The sequence below is a fragment of the Hibiscus syriacus genome, unplaced genomic scaffold (genome assembly GCF_006381635.1).
Source record: "Hibiscus syriacus cultivar Baekdansim isolate YM2019G1 unplaced genomic scaffold, ASM638163v2 tig00110646_pilon, whole genome shotgun sequence".
Lineage (NCBI taxonomy): Eukaryota > Viridiplantae > Streptophyta > Magnoliopsida > Malvales > Malvaceae > Hibiscus > Hibiscus syriacus.
This window is the reverse complement of record NW_024062810.1, coordinates 630,151-646,573: the sequence shown is the minus strand read 5'-3', so window position 1 is coordinate 646,573 and position 16,423 is coordinate 630,151. Positions and strand designations below refer to the sequence as shown.

General features: G+C 36.3%; 1 protein-coding gene across 1 annotated transcript; it reads left to right on the top strand.

The window, feature by feature from the left end:
• Positions 1–8,240: 8,240 nt before the first annotated feature.
• LOC120136985 (prostaglandin E synthase 2-like) lies at positions 8,241–15,883 on the top strand. Its single transcript, XM_039152883.1, has 6 exons — positions 8,241–8,720; positions 13,991–14,125; positions 14,224–14,299; positions 14,525–14,619; positions 15,232–15,399; positions 15,499–15,883. The coding sequence occupies exons 1-6, from the start codon at positions 8,378–8,380 to the stop codon at positions 15,657–15,659; spliced, it is 978 nt and encodes a 325-aa protein (XP_039008814.1). The 5' UTR covers positions 8,241–8,377; the 3' UTR covers positions 15,660–15,883.
• Positions 15,884–16,423: the final 540 nt, after the last annotated feature.

Genomic DNA, 16,423 nt, shown 5'->3' with positions numbered 1-16,423 from the left:
AATTTTCTCTCTTAGTAAAAGATCTGCAGCAGTCCGGAGACGTAAGCACAATTGGCTGAACTCCGTTATCAATTTCGGGTATTATTTTTCCGCTTTTATTTTGCATTCTCACTAATCTGGTTATAGAGAAATTACTTGTACTTAGTTTATTTCCCAATAACTGGTATCAGAAACTTTTGGGTTGTGAATTTTGTCAATTTTTTGCGAGGTTACTATTCAGGTTACTATTCATGTGAATAGTGAATTTCGTGAATAGTGAAATTCGGTCGGCGATACGAGTTTGTCGACGGAGGTGTTCTAATACACGGTGGTTCACAAAAATTGTCAGAAACGATCCAAACGAAGCCATATTCGAGTGGGAGCGATGGCTGCAGACGAAGGAAAGGTGAAAATTGAAAAGTTCGATGGTGCGGACTTTGGATTTTGGAAGATGCAAATTGAAGATTTTCTATACCAGAAAAATCTATATCAACCCCTCTCAGGAAAACAACCAGAGGGCATGAAGAATGAAGACTGGGCTCTTCTCGACAGACAAGCCCTCGGAGTTATCCGACTGACGTTATCCCGCAATGTTGCTTTTAACATAGCAAAGGAAAAGACCACGGTGGGTCTTATGATGACTCTCTCCAGTATGTATGAGAAGCCATCGGCCTCAAACAAAGTTCATTTGATGAGGCGATTATTCAATTTGCGGATGACGGAAGGGGCATCAGTGGCACAACACCTAAATGAACTCAACACAATCACAACCCAGTTGAGTTCAGTGGAAATTGAATTTGATGATGAAGTTCGAGCTTTAATTCTCTTATCATCTTTACCAGACAGTTGGAATGCTACTGTTATAGCAGTCAGCAGTTCGTCGGGAAACAACAAATTAAAATTCGACGATGTTCGGGATCTGGTACTGAGCGAAGAAATTCGACGGAGAGAATCGGGTGAAACATCAACCTCCTCAGCCTTGCACACAGAGTCCAGAGGGAGAACTTCAGAAAGAAATTCAAATCGTGGCAGATCGAAATCCAGAAGGGGAAAATCAAGAACAGAAAATAAAGATTTTACCTGTTATAATTGCGGCAAGAAGAGCCACTTTAAAAGAGATTGCCGAGCACCGAAGAAAAATACCGGCGTACAAGAATCTGCCAACGTGACAGAGGAGACAGGTGATGCCATGATTCTAAGCGTCAACAGTCCGATTGAATCATGGATCTTGGATTCAGGGGCATTTTTCCACTCCACCCCATGCCGAGAAATCATGAAAATTATGTCAGTGGTAATTTTGGGAAGGTTCATCTAGCTGATGATGAAACCTTGAAGATCGTCGGAAAGGAGACATCGACTAAAGTTGCCAAACCAGACCACCTGGACGCTGAAAGGAGTGAGGCATATTCCTGGCCTCAAAAGAAATTTGATTTCTGTAGAAAGCTTGATGGTGAAGGATTTAGCACAACCTTTTCAGGCTGTGAATGAAAGATTACCAAAGGAGCACTCGTCATTGCTCATGGTAAGAAAACTGGTACTCTCTATATAACCTCAAATTTAGAGAATATCATTGCAGTAGTAGATGCTGATGGAAAATCAAACCTATGGCACCACAGGCTTGGCCATATGAGCGAGAAAGGGATGAAACACTTTTGTCAAAGGGGAAGCTGTCGGATCTAAAGATTGTAGACGTCGGACTATGCGAGGATTGCATCTTTGGCAAACAAAAAAAAGTCAGCTTTGCAAAGATTGGTAAGACACCCAAGACTGAAAAGTTAGAGTTGGTTCATACTGATGTATGGGGACCATCTCCAGTTTCATCTCTTGCAGGCTCATTATATTATGTCACCTTCATCGATGATTCTACAAGGAAGGTGTGTGTTTATTTTCTGAAGAAGAAATCAGAAGTCTTTGATACCTTCAGAAAATGGAAGGCCATGGTGGAAAATGAGACTGGTCTGAAAGTCAAGCGGTTGAGGTCTGACAATGGAGGAGAGTACAGAAATAGGAGATTCAGAGATTTCTGTGCAAACAATGGGATCAAGATGGAGACAACATTTCCCATGACTCCGCAGCAGAATGGCGTAGCAGAGCGCATGAACAGAACTCTGAATGAACGTGCCAGAAGCATGAGAATACATGCCGGATTGCCCAAATTTCTATGGGCTGAAGCTATCAACACTGCAGCTTACCTGATCAACCGTGGGCCCTCAATTCCTTTGGATGGCAGAATACCAGAGGAAGTTTGGAGCAAGAAAGAAATAAACCTTTCACACTTAAGAGTGTTTGGTTGTATTTCTTATGTACACATAGACTCTGCTGAAAGAAGTAAACTTGATGCTAAGTCCAACAAATGTGCCTTTGTTGGTTACGGCGGTGATGGGTTCGGTTACCGGTTTTGGGACTATGAAAATCGGAAGACCATCAGAAGCAGAGATGTCATTTTCAATGAGAATGTGATGTTTAAAGACAGGTCAACTGTAGAATCAAGCAGCTCCAATACCAAAGCTGAAACAAAGGAATTTGTTGAGTTCGAGGAGATTTCTGGAAATGATGTTCAGATCAGTCCTGAAGCAGTTCAAGAAGAACCAGGCACACCGGAACTAAGACGCTCCTCCAGAATTCCTAAACCAACCTAACGGTATTATCCTTCTTTGCACTACTTGTTGCTGACTGATAATGGTGAACCAGAGTGCTATGATGAAGCAATCCAAGTGGAGGATTCAGTCAAGTGGGAGTCTTCCATGAAAGATGAGATGGACTCGCTTATGTCAAATCAGACGTGAGAATTAGCTGAATTACCACCAGGCAAGAAAGCACTTCACAACAAGTGGATTTACAGGATCAAAGAAGAGCACGATGGGAGCACACGCTACAAAGCGAGATTGGTTGTCAAAGGTTTTCAACAAAAAGAAGGTATTGACTACAATGAAATTTTCTCCAGTCGTGAAACTGTCTACAATCAAACTGGTGTTGAAAATTGTAGCTGCAGAGAATTTACATCTTGAGCAATTAGATGTAAAGACAGCTTTTCTTCATGGTGATTTGGAGGAAGAAATCTATATGAGGCAGCCAGAAGGCTTCATAGGCAGGCAAGAAAAACCTAGTATGCAGGTTGAAGAAGAGCTTGTATGGTTTAAAACAAGCTCCTAGACAGTGGTACAAGAAGTTCGATAGTTTCATGAGTAGCAGTGGTTTTACCAGATTCCAAGCAGATCATTGTTGCTACATCAAGAGGTTCGACAATAGCTTCATTATTTTATTGTTGTACGTTGATGACATGCTCGTTGCAGGCTCAGACATGCAAGAGATTATAAACTTGAAGCAAAAATTGTCAAAGCAGTTTGCTATGAAGGATCTGGGCGCTGCAAAACATATTCTTGGGATGAGGATCAAGAGAGACACAAAGTCGGAGACTTTGATATTATCACAGGCTGAGTACATCAACAAAGTACTCTCCAGGTTCAACATACAAGATGCTAAACCAGTAAGTACACCTTTAGGTGTTCATTTCAGACTCTCCAAAGAACAGTCACCAAAGACGGAGGAAGAACATGCACACATGGTGAATGTGCCGTATGCCTCAGCAATTGGAAGTCTGATGTATGCCATGGTTTGTACCAGACCAGATATTGCTCAAGCAGTGGGAGCTGTTAGCAGGTACATGAATAATCCGGGCAAGGTACACTGGGAAGTAGTCAAATGGATCCTCAGATATCTACGGGGTACCACAAACAAAGCAATTTGTTTCAAAGGTGGAGATACGATACTGACAGGCTATGTAGATGCTGACTTAGCCGGAAATGTTGACATCAGAAGGAGCACTACAAGGTATGTCTATACTCTAGGAGGAACCGCAGTGAGTTGGGTTTCTCAACTACAGAAGATAGTTGCTCTCTCCACAACTGAAGTAGAATATTTCGCTGTTACGGAAGCCATCAAGGAGATGGTTTGGCTCCAAAGTTTCTTGGAAGAGTTAGGCAAGAAACAAGAAAATAATGTCTTGTATTGCGACAGTCAAAGTGCTATACATCTAGCAAAGAATCCGTCTTTTCATTCCAGGACAAAGCACATACAATTGTGATATCATTTTATCCGGTCTCTTCTGGAAGATGGGATTTTGAAACTTGAAAAGATCAGTGGAGCTCAAAATCCGGCAGACATGTTGACAAAGACGGTGACTACAGACAAACTGAAGTTGTGTTCAACTTCAGTTGGCATGCTAGAGTAACAAGACTAGAAAAACTGTTGCATTGATCGAGGTGTGAAGACAGATTAAAATCAGTCTTCAAGTGGGAGATTGTTGAAAGTATTAAAATGGTTTTCAAGTTTGGTAACAAACTTTGAAAAATGGTTTTCAAAGTTTGGTAAATGTTTCTTTGAAAATGGTTTTCAAAGTTTGGTAAATGTTTCTTTGAAAAATAGTTTTTCAAAGTTTGGTAGATGTTTGTTGAAAAATGATAATGAGATAATCACAATTAATACCTAGGCTTTAGGGTATTTACAAGATTAAGTCCTTAAGTTTCAACTATAAATACCCTAGCTCATTTAGCTTCAAAACCATCCCAAAAATCATTTCTTTCTCCCAATACTAGAGAGTTTTCTTGTGAGTAGTGAGTGTTTTGTAAACACCTGTAAATTTTCTCTCTTAGTAAAAGATCTGCAGTAGTCCGGAGACGTAAACACAATTGGCTGAACTCCGTTATCAATTTCGGGTATTATTTTTCCGCTTTTATTTTGCATTCTCACTAATCTGGTTATAGGGAAATTACTTGTACTTGGTTTATTTCCCAACATTTTCCTCCCTCTACTCTCTTTTCTTTTGTAATTTATGTTACTCTACCTTTTCACTCTCGAGCTTTATTGCACAACATAATATGAGATTTGGGTCAAGTCAAATTGGGACATACTTTTATCGTAAATTAATCAGAAATTGAATCAAAACATCTTGGATAATCAGCGTACACAAGTAAAATAAACCCCCATTTCTCTAAGCAACATCATGTACCCATATCTGCAATCGTATTTATATATAGAAATCAAGGCCAAGGATTCATAGTCACCGAAACCCAATGAAGGCCAAGGATCACAACAAATCTTTCTAATTCATAATTAGAAAGATAGAAGTATCAGTCGAGCAATTACTTTGATAGTTTTTCTCCTTTACAAACCTTTGTTGTACCAATTACTTTTGCTCAGCGAACCTTAATTGATTTGACCAATCACAACCTTAAAAACCCTGGGGGCGGGTATGGAAAGCTCCGCGACATTATGAACCTTCTCTTTTGAAATCCAAAGGACTTCCCGAACCAGTAAGCCAAGATCGTTCGGTAATTAGTATACAAGTTATCAACCTTCTCTTTTTGAAATACAAAGGACTTCCCGAACCAGTAAGCCAAGATCGTTCGATAATCAATATACAAGCTTAGATGGAAAATCTTTTGAGATCTTTCTCTTCAAGAAAGAAGATTTAAAAGCAACGGTAATATTTTTGAAATCACCGGCAAAAAATATTAGATGCAGTTGAGAAAACATTCCCCATAAAAAAATTCTTAAATAATGCAGTTGAGAAAACAAATTCCAGAACCAGTAACACAAGATCGTTCGGTAATCAGTATAAAAGATTAGATAAAAAATCTTTTGAGATCTTTCTCTTCAAAAAAGAAAATAGAAGATTAAAAAATACTGGCAAAATTTTCGAGATCGCCGGAAAACATTATTAAACAATGCAGTTGAGAAAATAAATTCAGAAACCAGTAACCCAAGATCGTTCGGTAATCAGTATACAAATTTAGATAAAAAAAATCTTTTGAGATCTTTCTCATCAAGAAAGAAGATAAAAGATTTGAAATCACCCACAAAAATTCTTAAATAATGCAGTTGAGAAAATAAATTCCCGAACAAGTAACCCAAGATAGTTCGGTAATCATTAAACAAGCTTAGGTAAAAAAATCTTCTGCGATCTTTCTCTTCAAGAGAGAAAATTAAAGTTTCGAAATCACTGACAAAATTTTCGAAATCACCAGAAAAAATTCTTAAATAATGCAGTTAAGTAAATAAATTTCCGAACCAATAACCCAAGATCGGTCGATAATCAATATACTAGATAAAAAATCTTTTGAAATCTGTCTTCAAGAGAGAAAATGGAAGATTCAAAACAACTTTCGAAATCACAGCAAAAATTATTAAATAATGCTGTTGAGAAAATAAATCCCCCGTCAATGATCCCGCGCAATTATTTTTTCCACCCATTATTTGCTGAAATCAGGAGCACAAAAAAGTACGGTTTTAAAAATCTCTTTCTAACTTATGGAACAAGCTCGGGTGTATGCTCTCCACGCGTCTTTTGTATTATCATTAGGGGTGTGCGAATCCGGAACCCGGAATATCCGGATCGGTAATTTCTCAATCCGTGTCTCGATCTGAATGTTTTGATATCTGGATTTTGCGGGTACATGTATGTCGGGTACCCGGATACCCGAAATTTTCTTCTTCAAATTATTAAATAAAAAAAGACATAAATTTAAACGTTCGAAACTTCGAATTACATAGTCCAACATCGAAATAAAAATTTACAAGTTCGAAATACAAAATCCAATAATCCATAATATAAATAAAACATAAAAATTCATAGCTAACTAGATGAGTAGATACCAGATACAATCAACTTGATACTTGAATCATGAATTGAATTCATGATCATTATTACACTTCTTCATTTTCCATTATCCTTTCCTACAAGCAATTCTTTCATTAGATATAAATAAACCATAAATTTACAACAACTAATAAGTTTAGATATATTGATTGGCTATGAAATTAAGCACATGTTTATCCTAGTAAACTAACTTCCTTTAGTAAATCAATGACTCACATTTAACCTAAACACATACACCTCTCAGTGAATGCATTTAAACTATTGTGAGGACATGGATTCTAACTCTCGTTGAAACCATTATGATTCTTGTCAACAAAACTAGTCAAACTGATTTGTCAGGATATCACTCGATTAATGTGACCATATTAACACTCTCATGCTAATCACAATCAATCCCAAAGATTAAACGCCAAGGAAGATAAATTTAATAAAAATAGCATTCTTTTCAGTTCAACAAATGAGTTGGACAAACCCATGAAATACACAGTGAAACTAGAACAAAATCAAGCTTAGAAACTTAAATTACAAATTGCAATAGCTGCACAACTCAATACAGTTGATGTTCTGCTATTTTTCGTTCATTTCGATAGATAATTCGAGTTGTAAATAGTGTTATAATTAGGGTTGAATTCTGATGTTGTTTAAGGTATTATTATTGTTGATGATAAATTGAATACATTTTTCACATGAAAAATGGTATGAGTTTAGAATTTAAATAGCAGGGTTTAGGGTGGTTGTGAATATTTATTAGATTAGTACTGCAAAGGGGGAAATCACCATGAAAACCTCGTTTTAAATAATAATAATTTTAATCATAACCTTTATCAGTGATGAAATTCATATTTAATCAAATCCTTATTAAAACCTTTTATTTACTATTGTTTCTAAATCCAATTACGAAATAATGATAAACAAAATCTGCAAGTGTGGAAGGCTTAGAACTAAGGGTGTTGAGTGGATTGTTACCTGACTGGAGCTGGTCGGAGCGTGGAAGGCTTCACGGAAGTTGAGGTTGGCTAATGACTACTAAAGGAAGCTGCAGCGTGGAGACTAGAGGAGCCTGGAGTAGTGGAGACTAGAGGAGCCTGGCGTACAGATTGCAACGTGACCGTTTTGAGGTATGAAGCATGGTTGTTAGGGATTTCAATCAGAAATAATTTGTTTTAGGGCATTTAGATTTTATAATTAAATATATAGTTAATATATAAAAAAATTTAACCGAGTACTTAGGTAACCGGGTACCCGAAAAAATCAATTTTTGTGACCCGAGCTCCCTAGAAAGTGTTGGGTCAGATACCCGATCTGACCGAGTATTTTTTTAAAAATTACATTTTTTTATCCGGGTCGACGGGTCGGATAATTTTGCACACCTCTATTATCAACCACTTCATCCGAATTTTTATTATTCTATTAGCTCGTTTTGTAATTTGGTTGTTTTACCGAGAATACCCTCAATGCGTCTCCTGTATTTCCATTCTCTTCATTGAAATTTCTAACGTGGTTTTTGGTCGTTTCAGAAATCTAGCAAAGTTACTTTATACATTTTGGAATTGTCTTTTATTTTATTTTTTAATATATATTTTTTGTAGTTGACTACTGAAGGCGATGTCGTTTTGTTTTGTGGACGAAGCAAATGCCACGTAGACAAAGCTTAAACCCTAAACCTTGGTGGTTCAAGTCTTTAACCAATAGCAGCGAAAATCCGAGAAGTTCTTGAAACTACGATTTCGTTTTGCAGCCATGAGAAGGGTCAACGGACTTGCTACGCTAAGCAGAGCCTTATCCTGCGGCGGCGGCGTCGGCGCTGCCAATGAGCAACGGCTGGTTCAAGCGGCGTTGATGAGTACTTGCTCTTCTTCATCGTCAAATTCTCACATTTTCTCACAGAAATTCGCGGAGCGATTGGGCCTGTCAAGTTCCTCCCTTGCGCGCAGTGTTGCCGGGACCATGTTGTTTTCTGCGGCAGCATCGTCTCTGGCTCAAGATGCTCTTGCTAAGGAGAAGCCTCCCTCTGAGAAGTTTCTTCCCAAGGAAGTCGTTCTGTACCAGTATGAAGCTTGCCCTTTTTGTAACAAGGTTAAAGGTAAATAATTTCACTCTCTATTGTGGTAAATACTACGTTAAGATATTATCAACGTTTTCCTGGAATTGTATTTCCATTGTTTTCTTATAGAAATGTCAAATGAGCTCCTTATGAAGAATTAGTTTAAAAAATGAATGGTGGATTTCAGTTTATAATAAGCATAAAGATAAATTTAGCTTTTTGATTTTTTTATTATACATATTGTGTTATTATAGTCCTATTTCCTGATCTTAGGGTCAATTAAGCTCTCTAACTATTATTTGGAGGACTTATTTTCCCTCATAGCGATGGCTTATTTCATCAACTTGTTTTCTAAAATTTGAGTGAAGAATGATTATAAAAACAAATTATTTTATTGAAATGGGAAAATTTGACTTTCAACTCTGTCTTCCTTTTTATTTCCCTCTTTTTGGTGAATGCATAAAGCTTTATTTGATTAATAGTTGTAAAGGGGTTATGACAGTTGAGATAGTGATAACATGTTGATTTGTGTTGTTGATCAAATAACTTTGTTGTTGATAAAATAACTTGGTTGTTAGTGTGAAGACTTGGAACTGAAACATATCAATAGTACTATCTTCTTCTGTTGTTTAGGAATAAATAAACTCCTGAAAAGTTATTAATATTTGTCAAAATTAGAGTAATTCCATTATGTTTTTCATTGAAAAAGTACACAGTTATATACACAAAATAGTAGCTTATCTTAGGAAATTTCTATGCTAGGAAAGTAGCCTATTCTAGGTAAGGATTAAATCCCTTAAAGTTAAGGATTATAAGACTATTTACAAGATCCTAGTTAATTCTAAACTAGGAATCTACTTTCTGACACTCCCCCCTCAAGCTGGGAATGGATATATTTCATTTTCAGCTTACACGTCGGTTTTTTAAAATACTTTCCAGGTAACCCCTTGGTAAGTATATATGTAATTTGATCTCTAGTAGACACATATGGCGTATAAATTAATCCACCGTTGAGTTTTTCCTTTATGAAGTGTCTGTCCACCTCAATTTGCTTTGTCCTATCGTGTTGAATTGGGTTATGAGCTATGTTAATGGCCGATTTATTATCATAGTATAGCTTCATTGGGCAATCCTACTTGTCATTTAAGTCTTCCAGGATTATCTTCAGCCACAATAATTCATAAATCTAGGTGGCATTGTCCTAAATTCAGCTTCTGCACTTGATCTAGCCACCACATTCTGTTTTTTGCTCTACGTCACAAGATTCCCTCCAAAAAAAAGTGTAATATCCTGAGGTTGACCTTCTATCCACCATGGATCCTGCATAATTAACATCAATATACGCTTTTAGAGTTAAATTTTCCCCTTTTTTAAAAGGAATTTCTCTGCCTGTTATGCCTTTTAAGTACTGTAGGATTTGATTAACAGCCCTCAAATGCAAGTCTTTAGGATTATGCATGAATTGACTCACAACCCCTACTGCAGAGGCAATGTCTGGTCTGGTGTGTGAAAAATGTATAAGTTTTCCTATCAGCCATTAATAGGAGCCTCTGTCCACTGCTATACCTTCTGCTGCATCACCAAGTTTGTGGTTAGTTTCTATTGGTGTTTCTGCTAGTTTGCATCCCAATTTGCCTGTTTCTTCCAATAGGTCTAAGGCATATTTTTGTTGAGATATGAAGATTCCTTGTTGAGAATGTGCTACTTCGATTCCAAGGAAATATTTCAATCTACCAAGGTCCTTAACTTCGAATTCCTTCACCAAACACTTCTTTAAGTCATCAATTCCTCTCAAGTCATCCCCTGTAACTATAATATCATCTACATAGACTAATAGGATAGTTACTCCCCCTGAATGTGAGTGCTTCATAAATAAGGTGTGGTCACTTGACTTTGCTTATAGCCTAGCTTTAGCATCACCTTGGTAAACCTACCAAACTAGGCTCTTGGGGACTGTTTTAGCCCATGCATTGCCTTTTTTAACTTGCAAACTACTTGTTTAGTGTTTGACCCGAAACCTGGTGGAACATCCATATATACTTCTTCCTCAAGATTTTCATGTAAGAAGGCATTTTTGATGTCAAATTGTTGGAGCTTCCACCCTTGATTGGCAGCCAAAGACAATAGAATTTTGACAGTATTCATCTTGGCAACCGGAGCAAACGTCTCGAGATAGTCTATCCCATATGTTTGAGAGTACCCTTTGGCCACCAACCTTACTTTGTATCTTTCTAGAGAACCATCTTGACAATAGAAGCAAATGTCTCGAGATAGTCTATCCCATTGTGGGAGATCCTGTGGAAGCTTGTTGGGATGAATCAAAATCTGGTTGATCAGCAGGCAACTAACTGGCTACTATTCTGAGTAGTGGTTGGAGTGGATGAAAGAAGGTCAAGAAGTGACTGGATAAGGAATAGATCTTTGTCCTTATCTTCTTTAAGAAGATATGGACAAGTGAAGTAGTTTTCCAGTTCAACAAAGGTAACATCTGCAGAGACAAAATATTTTCTTGTAATTGGATGATAACATTTGTATCCCTTTTGGGTGGATGAATAGCCTACAAAAACATATTTTAATGCTATTGGATCAATTGTCCCCTATTTTGAGAGTGGACATGGACAAAGGCAACACAACCAAATATTTTGGGTTTGAGGTTAATGGAAGCATTAAAATCTGGAAAGAACTTGGTTAGGGTTTGAATGAGACTTTGGAAATCAATGACTTTTGTAAGTAATATGTTTTTCATATAGGTAGCAGTTAAAGCAACTTCCTCCCAATAGATTTTAGAGACTTTTTTTTGAAACAAGAGTGCTCTGGTGACAGCAAGGATATGGCTAAATGTTTTCTCAGGAGTACTCGTGTATGATACTTTTTTCTTGAAAATAAGGTGACAGAATCTAGTTGAAGTAACCTTTGGCATTATCAGATCGAAATCTTTTTATTTCGACCCTAAATTGGGTTTTGATCATAGTATAAAAGGTCTTAAAGATAGAGCTTATATCTGATTTCTGTTTTAGGAGAAAGATCCAAGACACTCGTACAATCATCAATGAAGGATACAAACCAACGAGCCCCATATATATTTGAAACACTAGATGGCCCCCAAATATCACTATGGATGAGATCAAAAGGTTAGGGTTTTTTTATTGCTTAATGGAAAGGAGGTGCACTTATGTTTTGCTATTTCACAGATGTCACAATGAAAATTTTTACAATTATTTTTTTAAACGAAGAAGGAAACTTGAGCTTTATAATTTTAAAGGAACGATGGCCAAGGCGAAGATGATGAAGCCATATTTGATCTTTATTGGTTTGGGATTCTGACATGAGGGATAATGGTAAGGAACTCAGGGCACTAACTTGTCCACCAGGGTCTTCAAGATAATATAGGCCATTGACTTCTTTAGCATGTCCAATCATCCTCCTCTACTTTTGATCCTGAAAAATACATCGATTGGGATAGAAGAGAACACAATAGTTAGTATCTTTGGTGATTTTCTGGATCGAAATAAGGTTAGTGAACAACTTAGGAATATGGAGAACATTTTTAAGAGTGAGGGTTTCATTTATGATAATATCCCCTTGTCCAGCAACTGTTGTAGTTGTGTCGTATGCTACTGTTATTTTTTATATTTTTTTTATTTTTTCTAGGACAAGGTGTATAGGTGACAAATGTAAGTGAAGAATTGGTCATATGGTCTGTAGCCCATGAGTCAATTACCCAAGAACTTTGGGTAGGTGCATCCGAGTATTTAGAAGAGAAAGTACTTGAGAAAACTAGACTACATGTACCTGTGGAAGAGGGTGTTTCCAGGGACCCTAGCAGATTCTTAAGTTTCTCAATCTCTTCTCTATTGAATTCAGCAGGTTGATCTTGAGAATCTTCAGCAAGTTGCTTTGTTACATATGCACGTTCTTGCCCCTTTGATGGTCCTCCCTTTTTTGAAAAATTCCTATTTGCTGTTTGAGGTTTTCCATGAAGTTTCCAATACTTCTCTCTTGTGTGGCGAGGCTTCTTACAGTAAGTGTATCATAGGGAGTCTTTATTCACTGCCACCTGCCTATTATCTTCATTCTTCATCTGTTCCAGGCCATATTTCTTCTCGTTACAGTCCTTGTGACCAGGGTTGAGCCTTCTATTAGACCGTTTTCGATCATCACTCTTCTTCTCCCTTCCTCAGCACCTAAGATTGCAATTACCTCATTCAATGAGGGTAGATCTTCTTTTCCAAGGATTTGAACTCTTATTGCATCAAACTCAATATTTAGTCCAACAAGAAAATCATAGATTCGATCCTTTTCTACAAACCTTTTTAAAATGGCTGCATCTTCACTGCATCTCATTTGAATACACTGATAGTGATCCATTTCTTGCCATAGGTTTTGTACTAGGTTGGAATCTTTGATTGATCAGTTTCCTTGTTTAGTAGACGAGATCTTAGTCTTGATCTCATAGATCTGGGCTGCATCTCGAATCTTTGAATAGGTATGTTTCACTGGCTCCATATTTCTTGGGCTGTGTTCAGGAACATACACGTATCACGGATTTCTGGAATCATGGAATTCCACACCCAGGACATTACTAGTGAATCCTGCTCATCCCAAGCATCGAACCCAGGGTCTCCTACTTTAGGTCCCGTCCCAAGTAGAAGGCTTAGTTTCCCTCTTCCCTTTAGGAACGTTCGAACTAGTTGAGACCACTTAAGGTAATTTTTTCCATTTAGTCTGTAAGCAGAGTGTATGTTCTGCAAATCCCCTGTTGAACTCGAATAATGCCCCTCGTTCATTGTGACTTCCTGAGCAGTTTCAGAAGTGCTAGTGTCGACTACTTTAACCATGGTAGCACACATTACTTAAAAAAGGTTTTGAGACAAACAAGAAGGCTGCTAAAAAAGGGGTAACAACAATTGGAAATAGGCTATACTAACTCTGATACCATGTCAAAAATGGAGTATTCCATTATGTTTTTCATAGAAGAAGTACACGGTTATGTACACAAAACAATAGCTTATCTTAGGAAACTTCTATGCTAGGAAAGTAGCCTATTCTATGCAAGGATTAAATCCCTTAAAGTTAGGGATTGTAAGACTATTTACAAGATCCTATTTAATTCTAAATTAGGAATCTACTTTCTGACTATTATTATCAGTGGAATCTGTTTTTACACATCATTATTCATAGACTGTAATAGTTTACCATATAGACGTTCAGAGATGAAGTGAAGTGAATTTAATTTTCATTTGATAATCAACATGTTATTAACAGTTCTTCATTTCTTTCCATCCCTTCCCCAATTCTTTGAATTACAGCTTTTTTGGATTATTATAACATTCCATATAAAATTGTGGAAGTCAACCCCATCAGCAAAAAGGAGATCAAGTGGTCTGATTATAAGAAGGTGCCTATACTTAAAGTCGATCATGAACAAATGGTTGATTCTTCAGGTTATTTGCCCTTTATCAAACTTTTGTATATTGTCTTATGTTAGTTACATTTATTTTCTCCTTATAAGTTAAATTCACATCCTTTGTTTGTGTTCCAGATATAATCGATAAGCTTTTTCTTAGGATTAATCCTGATAGCTCAATACCTGATGGTGAAGAGAAGAAATGGCGTGAGTATGTTCCTATACCTCTCCGATTCTTTGTCATTTTAAATTACAAAAGTTGCTATTATTTTATTTAGAAAACTTGTTTGAAGATTGCCAATTGTTTGTGTGAGGAATATTCTATCAAATATTCATACTACTATTTTGGAGAATTTTCATGTAATGGTTGATTTACCATCAATATGGAATTAGGCTTTCATTATAATTTATGGTGGAAATACAATGATGAATGTAGGTGGGTGGATAATCATCTGGTGCATGTTTTATCACCAAACATATATCGAAGTACTTCCGAGGCACTTGAATCATTTGACTACATCACCACTCATGGTAAGATGAACTTTTCCTCTACATTCAAAGATTTATTTATGTCTACTTAACATAGGTGGAAAAAATATTGCTTTTGTAATTTAGCTATGCCTACCTTTTTTAATTGTAGTGTTATTTTATTTCTTTTACAATTCTGTTGTTGCTGAGAACGAGCATTAACTATTTGGATTAGATGGGAGGATATTTACAGCTATCAGCTTTTTCTGATGTTGTTGACTCTAGGTTAATAATTAACTTTGAATGAAGTCAGCATTTCGTTAATTCATGGTTTTTGTGGAGGTTGATGTGCAATGCTTTACTTCGGAGGTTTTAGTATTTGAGCCTTCCTTTAACATGTTATCATTTTCTAGTCTTTTTAAATCGGTATTTTTATCATCAACATCAGTCGTGCTGCTGGGTGAGTGGATATGTTCATTTTTTAAGTATATTTTACTTGGCCATTAATAACTTATATAACCGTATCCAATAATCATGCTTCAGTTGATATTCTGTAGTAGATTACTTGCACTACTAAAACTTGTTTAATCTGTAGTTAGGGAACTTAAAATTCTTTGCTTGCGTAATGCTCTAAAAACTACTCATATTTCGTTTGTGGTTTTCTGATAAATGTAGGCAATTTCAGTTTCACTGAGAGGTTAGTAGCGAAGTATGCTGGAGCAGCGGCTATGTATTTTGTCTCAAAGAAACTAAAGAAGAAGCACAACATTACTGATGAGAGAGCAGCCTTGTATGAAGCTGCTGAAACATGGGTGGATGCCTTAAAGGGCCGGCATTATCTTGGTCTGTTTCAGTTTACATTCATGCATAATATAGTGTGATATTGACAAAATGCATGATATGTTCTATTTACAAGCATCAACTTCTCTGTGTAATTACCAGGTGGTTCAAAACCCAATTTAGCCGACCTTGCTGTTTTCGGTGTTCTGAGGCCTATTCGGTATCTAACGTCTGGTAAAGATATGGTGGAACATACACGAATCGGTGACTGGTATAGTCGGATGGAAAATGCTGTGGGAGAGCCTGCTAGAATTAAGGAGTAAGATGACAATTTTGGCTGCTGGAAAGGAAGTTCCAGACCGATAGTGAGCAATAGAGTACTTGAAAATAATAATGCAAATAGTGAGACTTCCAACTAAAAGGCAGGAGTATGACTCGGGATAAGTTAAATTTTTTTTCTTCAGTTCAATGGGATGAGATTACTGCTATTTTATATATAAAAAAACTACCGTTGTATGAATAATTTTACAGTTCTCATAGACTGTAAATATTAAAAAACTGGTGTTATATGAATAATTTTACCGTTCTAATAGACTCTAAATGGAAATCAGTAGGGTGAGCCATCAAGTCGAGTTAAAAAAATTATAGTTATTTGAGTTGACGAGTCTTATTTTACAAGTCAAAGTTAACTTGAAATTTTTTTCGATTTGAGTTTATAAAATTTGAGTTAAATCGAATTTTTTAGTTTTTGTTTAAATTTAATTGTAAATATTTATAATATTATTATATTATTTGATTTCAATTTAAATAATTTTTTATAATCATATATATATATATATATTCATATTTTTCTATATGTGGTATACATATATAATACAAATTTTAAGGATTTGACTGGAATTTAAAAATCAATTCACTAATTAAAAAGTTTTAAGTTATTCGAATTGTATTTTATATTTTTAACTTGAAATATTTTGAATTGATTTGAGTTTATAAAATTACAATTGGAAGTCAATTCGAGTCAATTTTTACTCTTCACTAGGAATCAGAATTTCCTTCTGTAGTTCATGTTTGTAGCTGCTGTTTT

Excerpts from the sequence above, each read along its gene's own strand:
- LOC120136985 (XM_039152883.1), top strand. The coding sequence starts at position 8,378 with ATGAGAAGGGTCAACGGACTTGCTACGCTAAGCAGAGCCTTATCCTGC. Across the intron at positions 14,126-14,223 it reads ACAAATGGTTGATTCTTCAG|ATATAATCGATAAGCTTTTT; the intron begins GTTATTTGCCCT and ends TTTGTGTTCCAG. Across the intron at positions 15,400-15,498 it reads AAAGGGCCGGCATTATCTTG|GTGGTTCAAAACCCAATTTA; the intron begins GTCTGTTTCAGT and ends TGTAATTACCAG.